Below are 26,634 nucleotides of genomic sequence, written 5' to 3' on the forward strand. Positions count from 1 at the left end.
TGGCAGGCCACTTGATTTTATGTGGACCCCCACACTTTTAGTAGTCGGCCCACTTTCTTTAAGGTGGACCCCACCACCTATCGGGACGGCCACTTGCTTTTGTGGTGGACCCCACATACAAAATGGGCCGGCCCTTTAAGAAGAAAGTGGGACCCACTTTGTGTTTTGGCCCGGCCGCTAGCGTGTTGGGCCGGCCCACTTGCATATTGTGGACCCCGCATACTAAATGGGCGGCCCTTTAACGAAAGTGGGACCCACCTATGTTTTTGGCCGGTCCACTAGCATGTTGGGCGGCCCACTTGCTATATGGTGGACCCCGCATACTAAATGGGCCGGCCCTTTAACAGGAAAGTGGGACCCACCGGTGTTTTGGCCCGGCCCACTATCTTGTTGGGCCGGCCCACTTGCTATATGGTGGACCCCTCATACTAAATGGGCCGGCCCTTTAAGCTGGAAAGTGGGACCCACTGTGTTTTGAGCCCGGCCACTATATTGTTGGGCCGACCAGCTTCTATATGGTGGACCCCACATACTAAATGGGCTGGCCCTTTAACGAGAAAGTGGGACCCACGGTGCTTTTGGCCGGCCCAGCGGCTTGTTGGGCCGGCCCATTTGATCTAATGTGGACCCCACGTACTAAATGGGCCGGCCCGATAGCGAGAAAGTGGGACCCACATGCTAATTGGGCGGCCCACTAACTTCTTGGGCAGGCCCGGTTGCTTTAGTGTGGACCCCACTTTGTAAATGGGCCGGCCCGATAACGAGAAAGTGGGTCCCACATGTCTTGTGGGCCGGCCCTTTTGCTGTTGGCCAGGTCAAACGAGTGCATTCGGCCGGCCCACATGCTTAGTGGGCCGGCCCATTAAAGTTTGACCGATCAACCTTAGAGGTTAGGCCCGGCCCACGTAACTAATGGACCAGCCCGACTATATAGTTGGCCAGGTCAAACTAAGTCGGCGGCCCGACCGCAAACTTAATGGGCGGCCGCTTAAGACGTGGCGAGGCCTCGTGTGGGCCTACCATCTACCACGGGGTTTCGTCGGTTAGCGCCGCTTAGCCGGTTAACGCGCGTACTGCCACGTGTCGGTTGCATGACGTCGGCGGTCAACGGGCTCCGGAAACACTTGGGCAACGGTCCGATTTTCCAGTGGCGGAAGGGCGCCCAAGCGCGACGGACCGAAAAATCGTCGTAGGACTTTGCCTGACGCAGTTTCCACAACAGAACCCATATCGTCGGGTTAGGCCCATAGGCGACGAAAAATACCCCTTAGCGGACGATTTTGAGACGTTGTGTATCAGAACTTTTCTTGTAGTGCTTCGAGTTTTTTCTTTTATAGTTTGGAGACTTTTTGCCTTTCAGATATTTTATCTCTTGCCTTGTCTTAGTACTAGACTAGATGACACCGTCATGAACAAATCTCAAGTACTAGACTAGATGACACCATCACGAACAAATCTGGTAATATGATAAAAAAATTCTGCAATACATGTTGTAACTTTCTCGATTGAAATCCTTGATCATATGAACCAAATAATTATCTTTTTATAGAACTGGGATGTAGTTTTCAATGATTCCATTCCATGTGTTTGCCTTCATGACTCTATATGTTTAAGGAAAGACCGAGTGCCTTGCAGTTAAGAAAAAAACATATTTCAAAAGAAATCTTATCTGTGCAACTACTTGTCTTGTTTTTATCCTTTGCGCTAAATAGGCATGAATTTTCTATCAAATATTTCTCAAAAGTAATAGTTACATTTATATGTGTGGAAACTGGAAAGTTTGCTTTCTTAGTTCTTCCAAAAGAAGTGTTCTTAACTTCTTTCTTTCACCATTCAGTAGTTATGTGCCTAACTATTCATGCTTTTTCTCTTGAAAGGTATTGGTCTTTCAGTAAGAAGGAAAAAATACAACTAATGCTGGAAAATGTTTTCGCGTGCTAGAAGCCCACCTTGCTTCAGAATTTGCAGGGTAGCTTTTCAAGATAGCTAAAACACAAGAGTTGTTCTACGATGGGGCTAGTTGTGGCAGTTCAACCGTATACCATCTTGGTGGACATGGTTGAAATACTTTGTCACCTGTAGGCTCCCTTCACAGCGTTGAGTCCTTCAGGTCGAGTTCTCACCGTCTCAAGTTGCAACGGCGCTACCTTCGTGTTCGTTGCAAATTGAGCGGCAATATGGGGAGAACGAGAGGGAAATATTTTGATGTAGAGATATGAGACAGGAAGATTACTTGGTCAAGGGAGCTTTGCTAAAGTTTACTATGGCCGTAATCTCAAGACTTCACAGAGCGTTGCCATTAAGGTGATCGACAAAGAGAAGATCTTAGAGTGTGGGCTTACGGATCAAGTAAGGAGGGAGATATCGGTGATGAAGTTGGTAAAACATCCCAACATAGTCCAGTTGTATGAGGTGATGGCCACAAAGACGAAGATATATTTCGTGCTAGAGTATGTGAAGGGGGCCGAGTTGTTCAACAAGGTTCAGTGTGGAAGGCTGAAAGAAGATGTTGCTCGCAAGTACTTCCAGCGACTAAACAGTGCTGATTGACTTCTATCACAACGAGAGGGTCTATCACCGTGATTTGAAGCATGAAAATCTTCTTCTTGGTGATAATCGCAACTTAAAGATCTCAGACTTTGGTTTGAGTGCACTTGCAGAATGCAAGAGACAAGATGGGTTGCTCCACACAACATGTGGCACTCCTGCATATGTTGCTCCTGAACTAATTTGTAAAAAGGGTTGTGATGGTGCAAAAGCTGACATCTGGGACTGTGGAGTGATCTTATATGTGTTGTTGGTTGGTTATCTTCCTTTTCAAGACAAGAATTTGATGGATATGTACCGAAAGATATACAAAGCAGAACTCAAATGGCCAAGTTGGTTTTCTTCCGGAGCTTAGGAGGCTTTTCGTCGCATTCTTGATCCAAACCCTGGTACACGTATCTCGTTTTTAGATATCTTGGAAAATCCTTGGTTCAAAACAGGTCTGGATTCATAGCTAATTAATTATAGCATACAGACTAAGGATGTTGTTCCTGTTGACATGGATCCAGTTTTTGATCCATTCAGTTGCAGTACAACTGAGGCCTGATGTCTACGTTCCCCCTCCTTTCCTGTAGACAGTGTTGGGCCTCCAAGAGCAGAGGTTTGTAGAACAGCAGCAAGTTTCCCTTAAGTGGATACCCAAGGTTTATCGAACTCAGGGAGGAAGAGGTCAAAGATATCCCTCTCATGCAACCTCGCAACCACAAAGCAAGAAGTCTCTTGTGTCCCCAACACACCAAATAGGTGCACTAGTTCGGCGAAGAGATAGTGAAATACGAGGTGGTATGAATAAGTATGAGCAGTAGCAACGGTGCCAGTAAAAGTGCTTGGCGTGTAGTTGATGGTGGTGGTATTGCAGACGAGTAGTAACGCTAGCCAGAGTAGTAAACAAGCGATGAGTAACTCAGCGGTATTTAGGAACAAGGCCTAGGGATTACACTTTCACTAGTGGACACTCTCAACATTGATCACATAACGAACGAGATAAATGCATACTCTACACTTTTGTTGGATGATGAACACATTGCGTAGGATTACACGAACCCTCAATGCCGGAGTTAACAAGCTCCACAATAATGCTCATGTTTAAGTAACCTTTAGTGTAAGATAGATCAACGCTACTAAACCAAGTACTAGCATAGCATGCACACTGTCACCTTCATGCATATGTAGGAGGAATAGATCACATCAATATTATCATAGCAATAGTTAACTTCGCAATCTACAAGTAGATCATGATCATAGCATAAACCAAGTACTAACACGGTGCACGCACTGTCACCTTTGCACACATGCAGGAGGAATAAACTACTTTAATAACAAATCACTAGAGTAGCACATGGATAAATTGTGATACAACATGCTGCAATCTTAAAGAGATATAAATAAACACCTCACTATGCCATTCAATGAGTAAGTATTCCGTGAAATCTAGCCTAAGAGACCCACACGGTGCACACACTCGTCACCTTTACACACGTGGGACGAGGAGTCTCCGGAGATCACATAAGTAAAACCCACTTGACTAGCATAATGACATCTAGATTACAAGCATCATCATATGAATCTCAATCATGTAGGGCAGCTCATGAGATTATTGTATTGACACACATAGGAGAGAGATGAACCACATAGCTACCGCGTACGGCCCCGAGCCTCGATGGAGAACTACTCCCTCCTCATGGGAGCGAGCAGCGGTGATGAAGATGGCGGTGGAGATGGCAGCGGTGTCGATGGAGAAGCCTTCCGGGGGCACTTCCCCGCTCCGGCAGGGTGCCGGAACGAGATCCCGTCCCCGCGATCTTGGCTTCGCGATGGCGGCGGCTCCGGCGGGTTTCGTGGGTTTCGTCAATTGGTATCGGGTTTTCTGATCCAGGGGCTTTATATAGGCGAAGAGGCGGCGCAGGAGGGCTGGCAGTGGGGCCACACCATAGGGCGGCGCGGCCCCCCCTCTGGCCGCGCCAGCCTAGGGTTTGGTGGCCCTGTGGCCCCCCTCTGGTCCTTCCCGGGTGTTCTGGATGCTTCCGATGAAAATAGGAACTTTGGCGTTGATTTCGTCCGATTCCGAGAATATTTCGTTACTAGGATTTCCGAAACCAAAAACAGCGGAAAACGAGGAACTGGCACTTCGGCATCTTGTTAATAGGTTAGTTCCAGAAAATGCACGAATATGACATAAAGTGTGCATAAAACATGTAGATAACATCAATAATGTGGCATGGAACACAAGAAATTATCGATACGTTGGAGACGTATCAGCATCCCCAAGCTTAGTTCTGCTCGTCCCGAGCAGGTAAAACGATAACAAAGATAATTTCCGGAGTGACATGCCATCATAAACTTGATCATACTATTTGTAAAGCACATGTAGTGAATGCAGCGATCAAAACAATGGTAATGACATGAGTAAACAAGTCGAATCATATAGCAAAGACTTTTCATGAATAGCACTTCAAGACAAGCATCAATAAGTCTTGCATAAGAGTTAACTCATAAAGCAATAATTCAAAGTAAAGATATTGAAGCAACACAAAAGAAGATTAAGTTTCAGCGGTTGCTTTCAACTTGTAACATGTATATCTCATGGATATTGTCAACATAGAGTAATATAATAAGTGCAATAAGCGAATATGTAGGAATCAATGCACGAGTTCACACAAGTGTTTGCTTCTTGAGGTGGAGAGAAATAGGTGAACTGACTCAACATTGAAAGTAAAAGAATGGTCCTCTCAGCAGGAAAAGCATCGATTGCTATATTTGTGCTAGAGCTTTGATTTTGAAAACATGAAACAATTTTGTCAACGGTAGTAATAAAGCATATGCATCATGTAAATTATATCTTATAAGTTGCAAGCCTCATGCATAGTGTACTAATAGTGCCCGCACCTTGTCCTAATTAGCTTGGACTACCCGGATTATCACCGCAATACATATGCTTTAACCAAGTTTCACAAAGGGGTACCTCTATGCCGCCCGTACAAAGGTCTAAGGAGAAAGCTCGCATTTGGATTTCTCGCTTTTGATTATTCTCAACTTAGACATCCATACCGGGACAACATAGACAACAGATAATGGACTCCTCTTTTAATGCTTTAAGCATTCAACAACAATTAATTCTTTTCTCATTAGAGATTTGAGGATGTTTGTCCAAAACTGAAACTTCCACCATGGAACATGGCTTTAGTTAGCGGCCCAATGTTCTTCTCTCACAATATGCATGCTCAAACCATTCAACTCAGTTTAGATCGCCCTTACTTCAGACAAGACGAACATGCATAGCAACTCACATGAAATTCAACAATGAGTTGATGGCGTTCCCCGATAAACATGGTTATCGCACAACAAGCAACTTAATAAGAGATAAAGTGCATAATTACATATTCAATACCACAATAGTTTTTAAGCTATTTGTCCCATGAGCTATATATTGCAAAGGTGAATGATGGAATTTTAAAGGTAGCACTCAAGCAATTTACTTTGGAATGGCGGGAAAATACCATGTAGTAGGTAGGTATGGTGGACACAAATGGCATAGTGGTTGGCTCAAGTATTTGGATGCATGAGAAGTATTCCCTCTCGATACAAGGTTTAGGCTAGCAAGGTTGTTTGAGGCAAACACAAGGATGAACTAGTACAGCAAAACTCACATAAAAGACATATTACAAGTATTATAAGACTATACATCGTCTTCCTTGTTGTTCAAACACCTTACTAGAAATTATCTAGACTTTAGAGAGACCAATTATGCAAACCAAATTTTAGCATGCTCTATGTATTTCTTCACTAATAGGTGCAAAGTATATGATGCAAGAGCTTAAACATGAGCACAACAATTGCCAAGTATCACATTACCCAAGACATTATAGCAATTACTACATGTATCATTTTCCAATTCCAACCATATAACAATTTAACGAAGAGGAAACTTCGCCATGAATATTATGAGCTAAGAACACATGTGTTCATATGAACCAGCGGAGCGTGTCTCTCTCCCACACAAGCATGATGTAATCCAATTTATTCAAACAAAAACAAAAACAAAAGCAAACAAACAGACGCTCCAAGAAAAAGCACATAAGATGTGATGGAATAAAAATATAGTTTCGGGGAGGAACTCGATAATGTTGTCGATGAAGAAGGGGATGCCTTGGGCATCCCCAAGCTTAGAAGCTTGAGTCTTCTTGATATATGCAGGGATGAACCACCGGGTGCATCCCCAAGCTTAGAGCTTTCACTCTCCTTGATCATAGTATATCATCCTCCTCTCTTGATCCTTGAAAACTTCCTCCACACCAAACTCGAAACAACTCATTAGAGGGTTAGTGCATAATAAAAATTCACATGTTCAGAGGTGACACAATCATTCTTAACACTTCTGGACATTGCATAAAGCTACTGGACATCAATGGATCAAAGAAATTCATCCAACATAGCAAAAGAGGCAATGCGAAATAAAAGGCAGAATCTGTCAAAACAGAACAGTCCGTAAAGATGGATTTTATTAGGCCACCAGACTTGCTCAAATGAAAATGCTCAAATTGAATGAAAGTTGCGTACATATCTGAGGATCATGCACGTAAATTGGCATAATTTTCTGAGCTTCCTGCAGGGCAGTGGGCTCAGATTCGTGACAGCAAAGAAATCTGGAACTGCGCAGTAATCCAAATCTAGTACTTACTTTACTATCAAAGACTTTACTTGGCACAACAAAACACAAAACTAAGATAAGGAGAGGTTGCTACAGTAGTAAACAACTTCCAAGACACAAATATAAAACAAAGTACTGTAGCAAAATAACACATGGGTTATCTCCCAAGAAGTTCTTTCTTTTTAGCCATTAAGATGGGCTCAGCAGTTTTAATGATGCACTCGCAAGAAATAGTATTTGAAGCAAAAGAGAGCATCAAGAGGCAAATTCAAAACACATTTAAGTCTAACATGCTTCCTATGCATAGGAATCTTGTAAATAAACAAGTTCATGAAGAGCAAAGTAACAAGCATAGGAAGATAAAACAAGTGTAGCTTCAAAAATTTCAGCACATAGAGAGGCGTTTTAGTAACATGAAAATTTCTACAACCATATTTTCCTCTCTCATAATAACTTTCGGTAGCATCATGAGCAAACTCAACAATATAACTATCACATAAAGCATTCTTATCATGAGTCTCATGCATAAAATTATTACTCTCCACATAGGCATAATCAATTTTATTAGTTGTAGTGGGAGCAAATTCAACAAAGTAGCTATCATTATTATTCTCATCAAGTGTAGGAGGCATAGTATAATCACAACAAAATTTACTCTCCATAGTAGGTGGCACCAAAAGACCACTATCATTATCATCATAAATAGGAGGCAAAGTATCATCAAAGAAAATTTTCTCCTCAATGCTTGGGGGACTAAAAATATCATGAAAACCAGCTTCCCCAAGCTTAGAACTTTCTATATCATTGTCAACAATGGTGTTCAAAGCGTTCATACTAATATTACTACCAGCATGCAAAGAAGATTTCATAGGTTTTTTAATTTTCGCATCAAACAATCCATATTTTAAATCAGGAAATAGAATAAGAAGCTCACTCTTGTACATTATGCCAAACTAGTGTAAACAAGAAACAACAAGATGCAATTGCAGGATCTAAAGGAAATAGCTTTGAGCACACACACAACGGCGCCGAGAAAAATACTTTACACGAGACCGTAGTATGAGAGCCTTTTACCTTTCCTCCCAGCAACGGCGCCGGAAAAGTGCTTGATGTCTACGTTCCCCTCCTTTCCGTAGACGGTGTTGGGCCTCCAAGAGCAGAGGTTTGTAGAACAGCAGCAAGTTTCCCTTAAGTGGATACCCAAGGTTTATCGAACTCAGGGAGGAAGAGGTCAAAGATATCCCTCTCATGCAACCCTGCAACCACAAAGCAAGAAGTCTCTTGTGTCCCCAACACACCAAATAGGTGCACTATTCGGCGAAGAGATAGTGAAATACAGGTGGTATAAATAAGTATGAGCAGTAGCAACGGTGCCAGAAAAGTGCTTGGCGTGTAGTTGATGGTGGTGGTATTGCGGCAGTAGTAACGCAGCAGTAGTAAACAAGCAGTAGTAACTCAGCAGTATTTAGGAACAAGGCCTAGGGAATAGACTTTCACTAGTGGACACTCTCAACATCGATCACATAACAGAACAGATAAATGCATACTCTACACTTTTGTTGGATGATGAACACATTGCGTAGGATTACACGAACCCTCAATGCCGGAGTTAACAAGCTCCACAATAATGCTCATGTTTAAGTAACCTTTAGTGTAAGATAGATCAACGCTACTAAACCAAGTACTAGCATAGCATGCACACTCGTCACCTTCATGCATATGTAGGAGGAATAGATCACATCAATATTATCATAGCAATAGTTAACTTCGCAATCTACAAGTAGATCATGATCATAGCATAAACCAAGTACTAACACGGTGCACGCATCTGTCACCTTTGCACACATGCGGGAGGAATAAACTACTTTAATAACAAATCACTAGAGTAGCACATGGATAAATTGTGATACAACATGCTGCAATCTTAAAGAGATATAAATAAACACCTCACTATGCCATTCAATGAGTAAGTATTCGTGAAATCTAGCCTAAGAGACCCACACGGTGCACACACTCGTCACCTTTACACACGTGGGACGAGGAGTCTCCGGAGATCACATAAGTAAAACCCACTTGACTAGCATAATGACATCTAGATTACAAGCATCATCATATGAATCTCAATCATGTAGGGCAGCTCATGAGATTATTGTATTGACACACATAGGAGAGAGATGAACCACATAGCTACCGGTACAGCCCCGAGCCTCGATGGAGAACTACTCCCTCCTCATGGGAGCAGCAGCGGTGATGAAGATGGCGGTGGAGATGGCAGCGGTGTCGATGGAGAAGCCTTCCGGGGCACTTCCCCGCTCCGGCGGGTGCCGGAACAGAGATCCTGTCCCCCGGATCTTGGCTTCGCGATGGCGGCGGCTCGCGGCGGGTTTCGTGGGTTTCGTCAATTGGTATCGGGTTTTCCGATCCGGGGGCTTTATATAGGCGAAGAGGCGGCGCGGGAGGGCCGACAGGGGGCCACACCATAGGGCGGCGCGGCCCCCTCTCGGCCGCGCCAGCCTAGGGTTTGGTGGCCCTGTGGCCCCCCTCCGGTCCTTCCGGGTGTTCGGATGCTTCCGATGAAAATAGGAACTTTGGCGTTGATTTCGTCCGATTCCGAGAATATTTCGTTACTAGGATTTCGAAACCAAAAACAGCGAGAAAACAGGAACTGGCACTTCGGCATCTTGTTAATAGGTTAGTTCCAGAAAATGCACGAATATGACATAAAGTGTGCATAAAACATGTAGATAACATCAATAATGTGGCATGGAACACAAGAAATTATCGATACGTTGGAGACGTATCAAGGCCACACGAGAGGAAGAGAACATCATCAACTTGAATGCCTTTGACATCATTTCTCTTTCATCTGGTTTTGATCTCTCTGGTATGTTTGAGGACAACTCCAGCAAAGAGTCAAAATTTACATCTACCAGCATAGCTGCAGCAATTATCACAAAGCTCGATGACATTGCAAAGAGCTTGTGGCTAAAGCTCATGACGAAAGATGGTGGATTGTTAAAGATGGAGAGTTTGCAACCGGGTAGGAAAGGTGTAATGTCCATCAATACTAAGATATTTCGGATTACACCAAACTACCATTTGGTGGAAATCAAGAAGACCAATGATCACTACTAGGAAAAGGCTTATAGCTGCAAAGGTTACCGCCAGCGCACTCCATTTTAGGTACGTTGGTGCTATTTACCACCGGCGCGCCACTATATAGGGGCGCCGGTGATGCTCCCTTACCGCCGGCGCACAACCATATTTGGTGCGCCGGGAGTAATTTGCGGCTAGGTTCGGGCCATGAAAAATGGGCAGCTTCTCCGACGCACCACCATATTGGTGCGCCGGAGGTAATTTGATTTCCCCCGGCGCACCAATATGGTGGTGCGCGGGCAGTAGGAGGAGCTGCCATTTTTCCTCCACCCCCCGACCGGCTTTTCAGTTTTCGAAAAAATAAAATGATAGAAAATTAAAAAAATCCTTTGAAATTCCCATGTATTATGTCATCTAGTTTTATTGATTTTTTTTAAAAATGAATTTTGATATATTATGCAAAATGGCATCATTTTTCGGTAAAACGGGATTTCTGGTTAATATATTAAATCTTTGGTTTGGGCGTAGGTTTACGTGGATCCTGCAGGAATTCACCGCGTAAACTTTTATGCCTATTTCTAATTAGATTCGTTTGACTGGTTCGTCACATCCATAATAGATTAAGCAATCACTGGATGTTGTGTAGTAATCTGTGGATTCAGATTTGGCGATCTTGTGTCTAATTTGCCGGTTGTTCTGCTAGAGATCTTGGAGTTTTTTCTTTTATAGTTTAGAGACGTTTTGCCTTTCAGATATTTTATCTCTTGCCTTGTCTTAGTACTAGACTAGATGACCCCGTCATGAACAAATATGGTAATATGATAATTTTGTTCTGCAATACATGTTGTAACTTTCCCGATTGAAATCCTCGATCATATGAACCAAATAATTGTCTTTTTTATAGAACTGGGATGTAGTTTTCAATGATTCCATGCCATGTGTTATCCTTCATGACTCTATATGTTTAAGGAAAGACCAAGTGTCTTGTAGTTAAGAAAAAAAACATATTTCAAAAGAAATCTTATCTGTGCAACTACTTGTCCTGTTTTTATCCTTTGCCCTAAAGAGGCATGAATTTTCTATCAAATATTTCTCAAAAGTAATAATTACATTTATATGTGTGGAAATTGGAAAGTTTACTTTCTTAGTTCTTCCAAAAAAAAGTGTTCTTAACTTCTTTGTTTCACCATTCAGTAGTTATGTGCCTAACTATTCATGTTTTTTTCTCCTGACATTATTGGTCTTTCAGTAATAAGGAAAAAATACAACTAATGCTGAAAAATGTGTTCTTGTGCTAGAAGGCCACCTTGCTTCAGAATTTGCAGGGTAGCTTTTCAAGAAGCTGAAGCACAAGAGTTGTTCTATGATGGGGCTAGTTGTTGCAGTTCAACCGTGTACCATCTTGGTGGATATGGTTGAAACAATCTGTCACCTGTAGGCTCCCTTCACAACGTTGAGTCCTCTGGGTCAGTTTTCACCGTCTCAAGTTGCAGCAGCGCTACCTTATGTGTTCGTTGCAGATTGAGCGGCAATATGGGAGAACAGAAGGGAAATATTTTGATGCAGAGATATGAGATAGGAAGATTACTTGGTCAAGGGAGCTTTGCTAAAGTTTACTATGGCCGTAATCTCAAGACTTCATAGAGCGTTGCCATTAATGTGATCGACAAAGAGAAGATCTTAGAGTGTGGGCTTATGGATCAAGTAAGGAGGGAGATATCGGTGATGAAGTTGGTAAAACATCCCAACATAGTCCAGTTGTATGAGGTGATGGCCACAAAGACGAAGATATATTTCGTGCTAGAGTATGTGAAGGGGGCGAGTTGTTCAACAAGGTTCAGCGTGGAAGGCTGAAAGAAGATGTTGCTCGCAAGTACTTCCAGCAGCTAAACAATGCAGTTGAGTTCTATCACAGCAGAGGGGTCTATCACCATGATTTGAAGCATGAAAATCTTCTTCTTGATGATAATCGCAACTTAAAGATCTCAGACTTTGGTTTGAGTGCACTTTCAGAATGCAAGAGACAAGATGGGTTGCTCAACACAACTTGTGGCACTCCTGCATATGTTGCTCCTGAACTAATTTGTAAAAAGGGTTATGATGGTGCAAAAGCTGACATCTGGGCTTGTGGAGTGATCTTATATGTGTTGTTGGCTGGTTATCTTCCTTTTCAAGAAAATAATTTGATGGATATGTACCGGAAGATATACAAAGCATAACTCAAATGGCCAAGTTGGTTTTCTTCGGAAGCCAGGAGGCTTTTTTGTTGCATTCTTGATCCTAACCCTGGTACGCGTATCTCGTTTTTAGATATCTTGGAAAATCCTTGGTTCAAAACAGGTCTGGATTCATAGCTAATTAATTATAGCATACAGAATGAGGATGTTGTTCCTGTTGACATGGATCCAGTTTTTGATCCATTCAGTAGCAGTACAACTGAGGCCACACGAGAGGAAGAGAACCTCACCAATTTGAATGCCTTTGACATCATTTCTCTTTCATCTGTTTTGATCTCTCTGGTATGTTTGAGGACAACTCCAGCAAAGAGTCAAAATTTACATCTATCAGCATAGCTGCAGCAATCATCACAAAGCTCGAGGACATTGCAAAGAGCTTGTGGCTAAAGCTCATGAAGAAAGATGGTGGCTTGTTAAAGATGGAGAGTTTGCAACCGGGTAGGAAAGGTGTAATGTCCATCAATAATGAGATATTTCGGATTACACCAAACTACCATTTGGTGGAAATCAAGAAGACCAATGGTCACTACTAGGAAAAGGCCTGTAGCTGCAAAGGTTACCGCCAGCGCACTCCATTTTAGGTACGCTAGTGCTATTTACTACCGGCGCGCCACTATATAGGGGCATCGGTGATGCTCCCTTACCGCCGGCGCACAACCATATTTGGTGCGCCGGGAGTAATTTGTGGCCAGGTTCGGGCCACGAAAAATGGCAGCTTCTCCTACTGCCGACGCACCACCATATTGGTGCTCCGGAGGTAATTTGATTACCCCCGGCGCACCAATATGGTGTTGCGCCGGCAGTAGGAGGAGCTGCCATTTTTCCTCCACACCCCCCCAGACCGCCTTTTCAGTTTTCAAAAAAATAAAATAAAATGATAGAAAATTAAAAAAAATCCTTTGAAATGCCCATGTATTATGTCATCTAGTTTTATTGAATTTTTTAAAAAATGAATTTTGATATATTATGCAAAATGGCATCATTTTTCGGTAAAACGGGATTTCTGGTTAGTATATTAAATCTTTGGTTTGGGTGTAGGTTTACGCGGATCCTCTAGGAATTCGCCGCGTAAACTTTTAGGACTATTTCTAATTAGATTTGTTTGCCTGGGTCGTCACATCCATAATAGATTAAGCAATCACTGGATGCTATTTAGTAATCTGTGGATTTAGATTTGGCGATCTTGTGTCTAATTTGCCGGTTGTTCTGCTAGAGATCTTGGAGTTTTTTCTTTTATAGTTTGGAGACTTTTTGCCTTTCAGATATTTTATCTCTTGCCATGTCTTAGTACTAGACTAGATGACCCCGTCATGAACAAATCTGGTAATATGATAATTTTGTTCTGCAATACATGTTGTAACTTTCCCTATTGAAATCCTTGATCATATGAACCAAATAATTGTCTTTTTATAGAATTGGGATGTAGTTTTCAATGATTCCTTGCCATGTGTTTGCCTTCATGACTCTATATGTTTAAGGAAAGACCAAGTGTCTTGCAGTTAATAAAAAAATCATATTTCAAAAGAAATATTAGCTGTGCAACTATTTGTCTTGTTTTTATACTTTGCGCTAAAGAGGCATGAATTTTCTATCAAATATTTCTCAAAAGTAATAATTACATTTATATGTGTGGAAACTGGAAAGTTTGCTTTCTTAGTTCTTCAAAAAAAAAGTGTTCTTAACTTCTTTCTTTCACCATTCAGTAGTTATGTGCCTAACTATTCATGCTTTTTCTCCTGGCAATATTGGTCTTTCAGTAAGAAGGAAAAAATACAACTAATGACAGTATTGGTCTAAGCATACTAGAAATAACGTCTCTACCGATGCACACGTGGTCAAATCTAGTTATGCTAGTAGGAGTGGATCAGGAAATTTAGGCCACAAGATGGAACATGTAACACATAAGATAAATTTGTGTACCAATAAGGACCTTGGATTCGTATGCAACAAATAACCAGAAGTTAAAACACTTTGGAAACTAGTGAGGTTATGCTTGCCTTGTTCTTCGTTGTTTGGGTACATGTCTTCTGAGAGTTCAAGAGAAAATCTAGGCATGTGTTCTACCAAGAAGAAACAAACACCGGAAAGAAGGAAAATAACAATTGACACATGGCGTCGATGTAGTTCAAACAAGAATAATGACATAAAATTTTAATGCTTACATGTTATCCCTGGGACAAGATCACCCAGTTAAATGGAGTTGAAATGCTCAAGATATAGCATTCCAATAAACCCAATATTTAAGGAAGTGTTTGAAATTATTCCCCTATTAAGACAGTACTGGTTTTGACTCAAATATGCATTATTTTGACATAAACATATAAATAATATTTATGTGAACATTTTAATATTTTATTTGCATTTTTATAATTTTATATAAATTAGTTATGATTCTTACAAGTTCAGATATTCTCTGAAAAAGGAACACTGCAGAGTACAAAATTAATCATTTAAACCCCCTGAAAAGGTCCCAACCAACTTGTTTAGGCAGCAATTGGTTCAGATATTTTGTGCTGCGAGTACACTGAACATGCATAGACAACAACTAGTTTCAATTATCAGGCTAATCTAGAGTGTGAAGTTTTGGAGACCGAGCTACATGTAGCTTTTTATTTTTAAACACTTAAAATTTGTATTTCAAAGTTTTAAAAAAATTCAAAATAAAAATCTAGATGTAGGCAATGGGGATTCCCAACCTCTGCATCAATTGATGCATGCGGCATCCTTTATTAAAAGTAGATAGTTATTACAACCAACATGTGATATCAAACATTATTACATCTCTGGATCCCTCAAAGTTTCTACAAAAATGAGCCATCTAAACAACATTAGCATGAAATGCGTTTGCATCGTCATGTTAGTTTTCAATTAGCACGCCAACCGTACTGGCTGTAGAAATTCCGTGCTACCGTTGACAGTCGGTTGCACCCAATAATCATAGCAAGGCGCTCCTCCTCTGGGCGCAGATAGGACCACATATGGATCCAATGGGTACCCATTGGAATAACCTGCAAAAATGATGGAAATTTTGTTTTGTTAAAGATGCAATCATTACGCATATTCCATATCGTTCATAGCAAAGCATAAACTCCAACTCTAATGTGGGTTTTGCTTTTTTTGTCTACCCCAATTTGCCAGTTGCCAAATAATGCAAACTAATTCCATAGCAATGATGTATGCTGCAATGGTGTAAAGTGTAAAATCGTTTGTATTCCAGAGGTAGCCAATGATGTATGCTACACCAAATTGACAAAGTCCGACAAAGTCTTGACATATGCACTATTCACTATAAAATTTGACAGAATTTATCATTTTTGTGTAGCCCAGAATATAAAGTAGTTTGCATTGAGATTTTACACCATTGGTGTATACATCATTGGTCATATTAAGAATTTTGTTTTAGATTTTTTGACATTTTAAAATATGAATCCTGAGTGTTTGCAAATAAAGGTCTATGTGTAGCTCGACCTCCGTCTTAACTTTTTTTGCTAAGCTGTGGCTTCTTGGGTTCTAGTTCTTTTTGCTCCAAGATTTTGTAGTGGATGTATTAAGAAAGTAGTCAGGTTGGTCCTGTTTCCTATGCTAGAAGGAGTGAGAACTTTAGTATAACTACAGAGAAACGTTTATGCACAGGGATTTAACTTAGCACACCGCTCAAGTAGAAGCTACAACGAATTGAAGGTTGTTTTACCAAACAATTAGCAAACCGAAAGAGCCCATGCCATGTTTCTCTATGTCAGTCAAAACTACAACCTTTAGCTGTAGCGTTCTCTCTCGCGCGCGCTAGTTACATGAACATTGCTTCGTTCTAGTTAAATACTTCTATGCTGATCATCTTCAGAGAACAGGTTAAACCAAAGGTAGCAAAACCTGGGTAGAAGGGATGCTACAGAAGTGTTGTCTAAGAATAAGCCCTGAGAGCATCTCTAACAGTAACCATAAAAGTGGCCAAAACCGAAAAAGTCCGATGGAAATACGGGTTCAGGCTGAAACTGCGCCAGAACGGAACCCGAACTCGCGGCCTGCCCCGTAAAACGAGTTCGGCGGCCGCCCCATATTAAAAGAGGCCGCAGAGGGGAGTTCGGTTTCCAAACCCTACTCCCTCTGCCGTTTCCACTCCCTCCGCCGCCGCCTGCTTCTGCTCCGGCGAGCAATCCAGCTCGCAGTAGCCACCACTCCCCCCTCCTCCGCGGCATGGCCTCCCGTGGTGGCTCAGCAGGGCGCAACGCGGGATTGGGCGACGGGGACTCGCCGCCGCGGCCCCCCATGTTCCGCACCGACGCGGAACGCCGGAAGTGGAACCGGTCGGAGGGCGAGCGCAAGCGCAGCGCCCGCCGGTGGACGAACTGGGGGCTCACGCCCCCAGGGAAGCTGGCGAGGTACGCCAACGATGGCGAGGGCTCGTTGTCAGGCGGCTCGAGTCGCCCACCGCGGCCCCCCATCGACGATAGCTCCGACGAAGAGGAGCTCGTCCCCGTGCGTTCACCGACGTTCTCGGCGGGCGACTCCGTCCACGGCTCCGACGAGGAGGACGCCTTGGTCGCGTAGGTGGCGGCGATCTCCGCGGCAGAGGCCCGCGCTCGCTTCCGCCGGTAGGAGGCGGATGCCGTCCGCCAAGTGCGCGAGTACGAGGCGGCGCGCCGGGAGGAGCGCGTCCGCCGCGTCAAGCTCGAGATAGTCGATCTTGACGCCGAGGAGTGTAGCGCCTCACCAGCGTCGACGCTGTCGTCCGCCTCGACGCTCCGCCGCCACCGTCACCGCCCCGCGCAGAGGCCAATTAGGCCGCATTTTGCTTCAAACTAGTTTGCGCGGTTAGGTTTCCTAAGTAATTTAGGTTTTCTTATCGAATTATGTAACTTATGATGCTCAATCGGAGCATCAAATCCATCTATATATATGATCATCGACCAATTTCCTCGCGATATTTGAAATGCAATTTTTCAGTTCGTGTCTTACGGGTTCTGCTCTGTGCCAACGTTTTTCCGACCCGTAAACACGAGTTCGGTGAAGTGAACTCTGAATTTTCAGGCTCTAACATGGATTAGAGGATTCAGAGGTTTCTCTTCCCAAGTTAATTATTCTTTCCACCTCTAGGCTTCAACTCATATCAGAGGGAAAACAAGTAACCGATCTTGAACCAGAGAAGCAAGTATTGGAGGCTTCACATACGAGTTGTACTTGTACCCAAAGATGAGGAAGAACAGATCGGGGATGGGCTGGTATCTTCTTATTCTCCTTTGTTGCCTCCCTTGATGCCCTCCTTGCTCTGATCCTCCTCTATTTCGGCGACCGGTCTTGGTGTTCTTCTTCCACGCGTTGCTTCCCTAGGTGGTCACCATGACTCTGGTGCTTGGTTCGTGGAAATATTGTTGTTCTGTGTGATGGGGATGACAAAGGTCGGTGGTCTGCTACTGTAGCTGAAACTTATCCTGGTAAAGAACTCAGAGCACGGTTGATTTGTCCTGTGATTTGCATACTGAAGTTTGCACAACCCTAAAGATTCACCTGGCTGGCTGTTACGTGGAGTCAGTGGACATGGTCAACAATTGTAGGCCCTTCAAGCATAGATAGTGCGAAAACAATTAGACTTGGTTATGGCTATTGGTTCCACAACCTTTTCAATATTTGTATGCTCAAAAAAGAAACTTTTCAATATTTGGAAGCACTAGGTAAATAATACACGTAAGTAAAAAAAAATCACCATTTACCTCTCTTATGTAAATACAATATTTGGATGTTACGGTATTCTTTTAGATCTGTAGGAAGGCATTTAACATAGGAAATGAAGTAAGCTTTATTGACCCTCATTTGAGATTTTTATATTTCTGGAGTATTATTGCTGCCTCCTAAAAGACTAAAATTAGTAAATACTTGGGTGTAAGCACGACTAGTCGTTGAAAATTCTTGCTGTGGTAAAGGCACACCACTATCAACCTTTGGCTCCGTTCGATATATTTTAAGCATGTTATAATACTTCATGTGAATTGTCCTTCAACTACCACTGCTCACTTACACGATATGTTGCTCCCATTGACGATTTTCAAACGTATTTAAACAATTATGATACTGATATATCCATACTTCCATAGAGCATTGTCTTGGCATGAAATATCGGAAATCATGGCGTGCAACACACACGCCGATTTATTTTTGCTTCAAAGGCGAGGATGACTTCGTGTGGAAGGCAGTAGCTGACTACGGTGATGTGTCTAGAAACAGGGCATTGTCGTTACTTGTGAGTGCCCCTTTTCTGCGCTCTGACACATCCACCCGTGGCAACACAAACGTCTAGTTAGTCAAGGGTGCGGCGCTTGATGTCGTCTAGACCGACGCCAAATACTCCATTTGTTGTCAGAAACCACACACCTTGTCGGAGATGGATATGATGTTGGTGGTCACCCAAGCGAACCCAGTAGGAGTTTTGCCAAGGTTTCCTAAATGGTATCCACTCTTCTCCCAAACAAGATTTCCCAGCGCGCGCCAATGGTTTAGCTTTCCGGATGGTGCCATCGCTTGCTCTTCTCTAGACCGACCCCAACCTAGCTAAAGATTCCATGTTGCATCACCGATGTGGCCTGACACCTTTGCCTATGAGCTGTGGATTCGATCACCAGGATTTGAGCACGAGTAAGATATCCACGAATCTGGTAGCAAATCGTGGTGTCCCAGTCTACGATTGAATTTTGCACCACAAATTCAACAACAAGCACAAAGATGGGATGCATAATTGGAGACGGAATAGAAGCAGCAGGTGAGCTGCAGATGAATGTGAGGATAGTCTTAGAATTCAGTTACAACACATGGCCTCCGCAATGTGTGATGGTACTTTCAACGCACACTTACAACTGGCCCATAGGTACATCTCACGGAGCCAATGTTCCTTGTCGCTCACCGTGTTTCTTCTACCTCTGACTTGTGGGTCCCTTCTTCACTCGTCGGTCCATGCACCGAATTCTCAAGACTAGCGAACTCATTGTGCACCGTCCCAGGTGGAGGCGTGACACATTTCAGCAGGTTATGTGTTAGTGTAATAGTTTCTCCACGAGATCGACGACACCTTTTATAGTACTTGTCGCACCATACTCCGTGTTCCAAAACAGAACTATTGTTTACGAAGTATATGCCCCATATCATATGCAATGATGCCACATCACACAACACGTGTAAAACAACACACCCTCACTAGGAATTTTCTCGTGCTCTCTTCCTCCCATCGCACTCAAACCTAACTGATTGGGCCAGCCAAAGCCAATCTATCCAGGCCACCTAATGACACCCAACATACAACACACATCATCCAGTAAACAAAAAAAATGCAAAGCTAGCCTAGGCGCACAAAGTGCATTATCATGCCCCAGTTGGCAAGTGACATGTGATGAAGGTGATTTTTTTAGGAGTCCTGCTATACGTACGATAATTTTTATCCGATACTTTGTACGATCCTACGTGCATGCGACTCTCGCGCGAGGCAATTCGAGGCTAGCACAGTTCGGGTATGGGCTGGGCTGAGGTTGAATAAGAACCGGACCATCTCTCTTCTTCTAGTAGCCTACTTTCGCTTAGGGTATCTCCAACGCTGCGATTTAAACGCGTTCGGCCGTTCGTTTTAAGCCATTTACACAGGCATGCGGACCTGGCCATCGTTTTGTTTGGGTCGCACTGCACCCAACGCACGGACGCACGCCAAAAGTGAAATACAACAAAAAAAGGAAAAAAAAATAAAAACAATTAAACCTAAACCATATTTCATTAAACGTATGGCCTAATTTGGACATATTTATACATATACCCTATTTTGGACAAATTTAAACTACAAAATAAAGCCCTCTATATGAGCTTAAACTAAAAATATATATAAAACCCTATCCTAGGGTTTGAGGAGGACGAGGTGGCCGCCTAGTCCCTGTGGGCCTCGTCGCCGTGGGCATCGACGACGTCCCCGAGCGGCGATGCGTTGTTGTGGCTCGACCGAACTGGGGACTCCAGTCACGGCGACCACTGGGCCTCTTCCCATGCCGAGCGGGGGTCCGGAGCCGCACGCTGCTCCGCCGCAGCTCCGCCTCCTCCCTGAGGCGGAGCTGCCTCTCCTGCTCCGCCAGGTGCCTCTCCTGCAGTTTCTTCTGCGACTCGAACGACTCGAGAAGCGCCAACTACTGCGTCGCCACCTCCTCCGGGTCTGGCCCGACGACCAGTCGATGTTAGGGTTGTCATCCTCCTCCTCCTTCGCGTCCTCCTCCTTCGCGTCCTCCTCCTCCTCCACTTGCGCCGCCAACGCCTGCCACGCCGTCGCTTCTGCTGCCGCCGCCTCCTCCCGCAGCTGCTCCTCCAGCTCCTCCCGCCACTGCCATTGATGGAGCTCCCGCATCCGCAACCGCTCCTGCAACTCCTCAATGCGTCGCCACTCGTACAGCTCATCCTCATGCCGCTGCAACTCCAGCTCGTCCGCACGGCAGCGCCGCTGCAGCTGCTCTGCACGTCGCTGCTCGCCCATCTCCTCCGCTCGGATTTACGGCAGCGTAGACGACTGGACGCCGCTGGCCAGTCACTGCCCTCATCGCTGCCTCGGTTTCCACGCGGGAGACCATTAAACGCCGATGACCAACCTTCTCGCGTCGCGGCCGATGCGAACCGTCGCGTCCTTCGCTGACAAGGTGCCCCTAACCGCGAAAACCGTCATGCCGCGAGGCGCCGGCGCGCCCGATTCGCGCCCTTCGCTAAGGGGCCGTCACGGGGTTGCTGACGCTTCTATTGGTCTCAAAAAATTGCCGACGCTATTTTGGGCGCGCCGATGTGAGCCCATTTTCGATACCGGCCCCTAAAACATTATCGGGACCATTATCAGGGCCGCCGGTGGAGATGCTCTAAGGGAAATGGGGCGCTAGCCTCGTCGATGCAGCATGTGAAGAGATGGGATGGAACTCTTGAAGAAGACGGGCGATATGGAGTGAAAAGGTGGAGTCGTGAACAGGTTTTAACGAAGTAGAGTATAATGGGTTTGGTCTTGGGCTGGACTTAGGCATGGAGCAGAGAATTAATTAGAGCTGTAACTAGGACGAGGTGTAGGAATTGTTCTCGTACAGAGATCGGACGAGAGTTGTCGTGTGTGGAGCAATTCCGTTTTTTTAGAACACAGAGGCTGAGAAAAGAATTGCAAGTGACCTAGGTCGCCACATGTCCTCACATGCCCGGTTGGTCTGGCAAAGGAAGGTGGGATTTCGCCTCGCAGGTGGTTAGAACGAGACGGCGATGCCCAAACGGAATTATAGCAGCAGTAACTCGATCGAATACTAATATCTTTGCAGAAATAGCACTAGTAGCGATTAGCAAAGCGGAAAAGTCAGTATCACCGCATACTTGGCACCCACCTCAGGCACGAAACAAGGGGATAAATCCAAGAGGGGGAGCGAGGTGGAGGCGAGAGAGAGAACCCTACTTAGCCGACAGTCTCGCCGGCGGGAGGTAGCAGCAGCAGCAAGCGCGCGCGTCGCCCGGCCGTAGCCGCCTCGCGCGCTCGCGGCGGTGGGCTGGGGAGCTGGGGATCGCGGGGGCCAAGTCAGATGCGCTCGGAATGGGGAAGCCCCTCGATGTCGAGCAGGGCGGCGCGGGAGGCGCCGCGGTCGCCGGTGGAGGCGGAGGAGGAGGGGTGCGGGCCGTCGCCGGCGCGATCGGCCGGTCCGTCTCGTTCCGGTGCGTGTTCGTGCTCGCGCTCGCCGTCGGGGTCCTCGTCCCGGCGCTGTCCCTCCTCCTGCCGTCCCGCCCCAAGGGGTACATCTCCGACGACCCTGACGTGCTCGCCGGTGAGCCCTTCGCCTTCCAGCGGTTAATTCGTCCTCGTAGTTAATTATGCATGAGTTTAGTACTTTAGTTGCGGTTGCTCGGCAATTGGGCGTTCGCTTGGGTCCAGTGGGGACTCCGGAGGCGGATCGACGCGATGGGAGTTCGTGATCTCGGGCTGGTGTTCGCTACTTCGATCCCGTCTCCCTGGATCTACGATTTTTGCGCGATTTTACTGCTCAATTTTGCCGTTTGGTGATGTGGGATTTTCAACTGCCTGGTTGGTGAATGGTTAGGTAGCTGTTCTAACTAATTTCAAAAATTCGATTCAACTAATACCCTAGTTAGATAGTTTTGTATTTTATTACTATCTAGTATTGATGTGATTTTTATCTGTTGGGAAAGTGAAAGCTGAGTTTATACAAAGTTTTATTCACTGTTATGATGTTATGTTATGTTATGATGGTGACATACTGTGCCTATGTGTGCCTATCTATCAAGTATTCACTTGTTCAATGAAGGATTGGACCAAATGGAAGGGTGGGGAGGGTGTAGTTTTGAGAGAAACATGTAAATAAAACTACCACTGTGCCTGCTAGAATTGTGTTTGAATTCTAAATTCTATGTATTTAAGTAGAATCTAAGACCCTCAATATAAGTGTTTCAAATGTTTGTAGTACAATTTATTCTTACCATGCAATTAAGGAACTCTGTCTAATACCTGATACATAATATTTATATATGACAGTGCTCTCTGTAAAACCTGCATCATTTGCTCCTGCTGTATATATATTTTATCTTCCCCATTGAGATCAATTTTCTGTGCTAGCGTACCAGAGTTATTCTATGTTCGACGCCTTCCCAATGTTACCGATAATGGTGGTTGCGTTAACTAGGGATCCAGTCCATCGTTTCTGTTGGCACAGTTAAGTCGGTGCATTTGACTCAAGGATTATGAGTCGACGAATCGAATTGAGTCTCTAAGGTCCCAATGTTTTGGTTGGAACACAAGTAAAGCCTCATAGACTCGTCGAGCGTCTCTTAATCCTTGATTTGACTCGTAGTAACTCAGTGGTTCTTCGTTGAATGCTCATTATCTCAACCCATTTCTCTTTACCATTACCAGATAAATGCTCATGAGTTGCTATGGAAAAGTTATTTTTGTTATGTTGCATCAGTTTTTTCATATGCTTGTGTCATACACTAATAATCCTATTCTGCTGCTGGGTTGTTTATTTATGTTCCACTTAACAGTGCCAATGCTCAACAGAGCTAAGCCACATTGTTTCATTCTTTTTTCTTCTAACTTGGCGATCGTTTTTCTGTAGCTGTTTGTTTGCACAAATGTCAATTGTATTTCCTACATGGAATTATATTTTAATGATGCGAAATAATGGATTTGAGTATTGATTAAAATGACTGTTTTCTCTGTTTCAGCTCAAATCAAGGTTGGTTTCACGTTGGAGAAGCCTGCGTCATTCCTCACTGCTCACATGGACAGAATAGGGAGTGACATATTTGAAGAGATTGGTGTACCTAATAGTAAGGTGGGCAATATTTTTACATTTATTATCCCTTCTATTCGTCTTCACCATTGGTTAACTCAAATATTTTGTTTAACAGGTTTCTATTGTTTCGATGAACTCATTAACTTCTAAATACTCCACACATGTGGTTTTTGGTGTTCTTCCTTACCCAAAAGATGCTTCAATAAGTTTGCCAGCCCTTAGTGTACTGAGATCATCCTTAGTTGGGATGATGCTGCAGCAGCTGAACCTGTCCTTGACACCATCACTCTTTGGACATCCATCTTCCATTGAGCTCTTGAGATTCCCTGGAGGAATTACTGTTGTTCCTGTGCAGTCTGGTTCTGTATGGACGAGCACAGTCCCACTATTCAACTTTGTGCTGAACAACTCCGTTTATCAGATCTTGGGTAATCTTACAGAGCTAAAGGATCAGTTAGAACTTGGATTGAACTTGAACTCAAACGAGGTATTACCTATTAAACCACTTCCCACAATCTATCATCAATTGAACCGGCTTTGTTTTTATAATTTAAGCTCACTGCCTACTATGTATGTGCAGAGAATATATTTGCAGGTCAGGAATGAGATTGGTTCTTCAGTTGAAGCCCCAGCAATCATTGAGGCATCGGTGTTAGATGGGACTCTCTTGCCATATAGATTGAAGCAGCTAGCTCAGCTAATCAAAGAACCTGACGTGGGAAACCTTGGGCTTAATCACTCTGTATTTGGTAAAGTAAAAGGAGTCCAGTTGTCATCGTACCTACAACACTCGATCTCAGATTTGTCCCCTAGTCCATCTCCTTCACCATCTCCATCTCCATCTCCATCCCCCTCTCCATCACCTTCTGTAAGTGTGCCAGTATCTTTGCCTCCATCTGGGAGTGTCCCCTATCCTGGACCCCCAACTTTTAGTCTGCCTCCTCGGGCTTCTCCCCCTTTACCGAACACCCCCCCTTGTTTTCCATGTACTCACTGTAACCACTTTCCTCCAGCTGGTAGGCCAAAGTTAAAACCACCCTGCATTGGTAGAGACCCTAAGCCGCCTCCATTTGTGCACTCACCACAGCCATCTGTTGTTCCACCCCCTTCAGTTCATAAACCATACCTTCCTCCAGCGTCTCCACCAATTCCTGGCCATGTAGATCCTCCCCGTCCCTTACCATCTCCTGACCATGTGCCAAATGCAGTCCCTGGACCAGCTTACCAAATGATGCCAATACATTCACCCCAAGTGCCTAATTTTCGACATTCTATGCCTCCACGGAAGAAACGAAGTAGCAGAACAACCAAATCTCCTCCGGTTGCTCCATCTCCATATTGTAAGTATCTGGTTGCTTCATCTCTCTACCATGTAGGTTATAATTCTTATTTAATGATTAATATTTGATTAGTTGATTTGAAGTGTTTTGATTGTAGCAGTACAGTGCTTGCTATTCATATCAAACTAGTAGATAAACTATTGGCAATAGTTTATTCCTAAGTGGTCATGCTGAGATAAATGTGTTGTTTTGAATTAACCTACGAATATTTTGCGTTTCATTGGGTGCTTCTTTACAACCATGCTACTGTTTTCACCACCACCCTATGTATCAATATGCGATCATGTCTAGTGGAAACTTAGTTCCAGTATGTATGCGGTTTATTACATGTCATTGCACCAATTGAATTCTGATTTTTCCAAATCCACAAGTACTAGCAGTTGCAGTCTGCTTCGTTTACATCGGTGTTGCTTCACTTTGCTTTTCAGTCCACCATCATTATGTAATGGAAAATAAATCTTCATGTGTTAAACTTGCAGCTCTCCATTCCTGAAGTGATGCTCGGATTTCTTCAAATGTTTGTTCTGCATTGTCTACAAAGCTGTCCTTACTATGAGGTCGCTGTGGTTGCAGTTTTGCTGCTTGGAACTTCCTGAACCATGAATGGGAGTGTGATACTGCAAAGGCGGGTTTTGTTTTTCAGTAACTTTTAACTGCATGATGAATTCCGAACCATCTGAGGCGGAATGTAACTGTAGATATAGGTCTATATGATGCTAATTTACAGGGTTTTATGTCACGAAGGTGGCTGCCCTACGCCTTTACCAAATTGTAAGGTCTCACCGAAGGTTGAGGGCTTATTGGTAGAGAAGAATGTATTACACTGTTGACTGTAACATATTGAGCATAATACTACGGACATGGTGTTTTGCCCCATAGGTGCAAATACACCTATCATGAAAATTGCGTTTTAAATATATTAAAAAATTCTGAAAAAAATCCTGGGTGTACATCCGGATATATTATGTTTGTGCACAAAGTTTTGTTGGGAGAAGATATTTTTTATGGGATGTGTAAAAATGACAAATAAATGTCTCGCAAGAAGCCATTTTTGAGTACCGAAAATGTCTTTTTTATACAAGTCACAAAAAATGTCATTATTTTGCGAAAATTTGTGTACGGACATAGAATGTGCATGTGTACAGCTATATATATTTTTAACTTTTTTTTACATTCTAAAATAGGTTTTCTGAGTAATGGGTGTATCTACACCTGCGAGCCAAAATGCATTTCCCATAATACAACGCACATCTTTTTTTTTGCTTTTGTAATCGCTAAATGTGCGTACCGCACATGTCGCCGCCACCTCACGAGCTTGGTTGGGCTCGAGTGTTGCGTGTGCCTCCATTCGGGCACAATACAACGCACATCTTTGATGCGGGATTTCTTGCTGTTCGCGTGCACACTGAGAGCTGATGTAGCGTGTGTACTGTGGCTTACTCAGCTACTATGTTTTTTGAAATACGAAAGTTTGGTCACAAAAG

General features: G+C 43.8%; 1 protein-coding gene and 2 pseudogenes across 1 annotated transcript; all 3 read left to right on the top strand.

The window, feature by feature from the left end:
* The window catches only part of LOC124656999, a 43,199-nt pseudogene extending 40,184 nt beyond the window's left edge, over nt 1–3,015 (top strand).
* An 8,764-nt stretch (nt 3,016–11,779) lies between these two features.
* On the top strand, nt 11,780–13,061 carry LOC124657000 (annotated as a pseudogene).
* A 9,035-nt stretch (nt 13,062–22,096) lies between these two features.
* On the top strand, nt 22,097–26,019 carry LOC124652380 (arp2/3 complex-activating protein rickA-like). Its single transcript, XM_047191398.1, has 5 exons — nt 22,097–22,325; nt 23,740–23,849; nt 23,926–24,297; nt 24,391–25,150; nt 25,630–26,019. The coding sequence occupies exons 1-5, from the start codon at nt 22,097–22,099 to the stop codon at nt 25,641–25,643; spliced, it is 1,485 nt and encodes a 494-aa protein (XP_047047354.1). The 3' UTR covers nt 25,644–26,019.
* Nucleotides 26,020–26,634: the final 615 nt, after the last annotated feature.

The sequence above is a fragment of the Lolium rigidum genome, chromosome 5 (genome assembly GCF_022539505.1).
Source record: "Lolium rigidum isolate FL_2022 chromosome 5, APGP_CSIRO_Lrig_0.1, whole genome shotgun sequence".
NCBI lineage: Eukaryota > Viridiplantae > Streptophyta > Magnoliopsida > Poales > Poaceae > Lolium > Lolium rigidum.

Coding starts and splice junctions, on each gene's coding strand:
- LOC124652380 (XM_047191398.1), top strand. CDS start 22,097: ATGGGGAAGCCCCTCGATGTCGAGCAGGGCGGCGCGGGAGGCGCCGCG. Junction 22,326..23,739: donor CGACCCTGACGTGCTCGCCG/GTGAGCCCTTCG, acceptor TCTCTGTTTCAG/CTCAAATCAAGGTTGGTTTC. Junction 23,850..23,925: donor TTGGTGTACCTAATAGTAAG/GTGGGCAATATT, acceptor TTTGTTTAACAG/GTTTCTATTGTTTCGATGAA.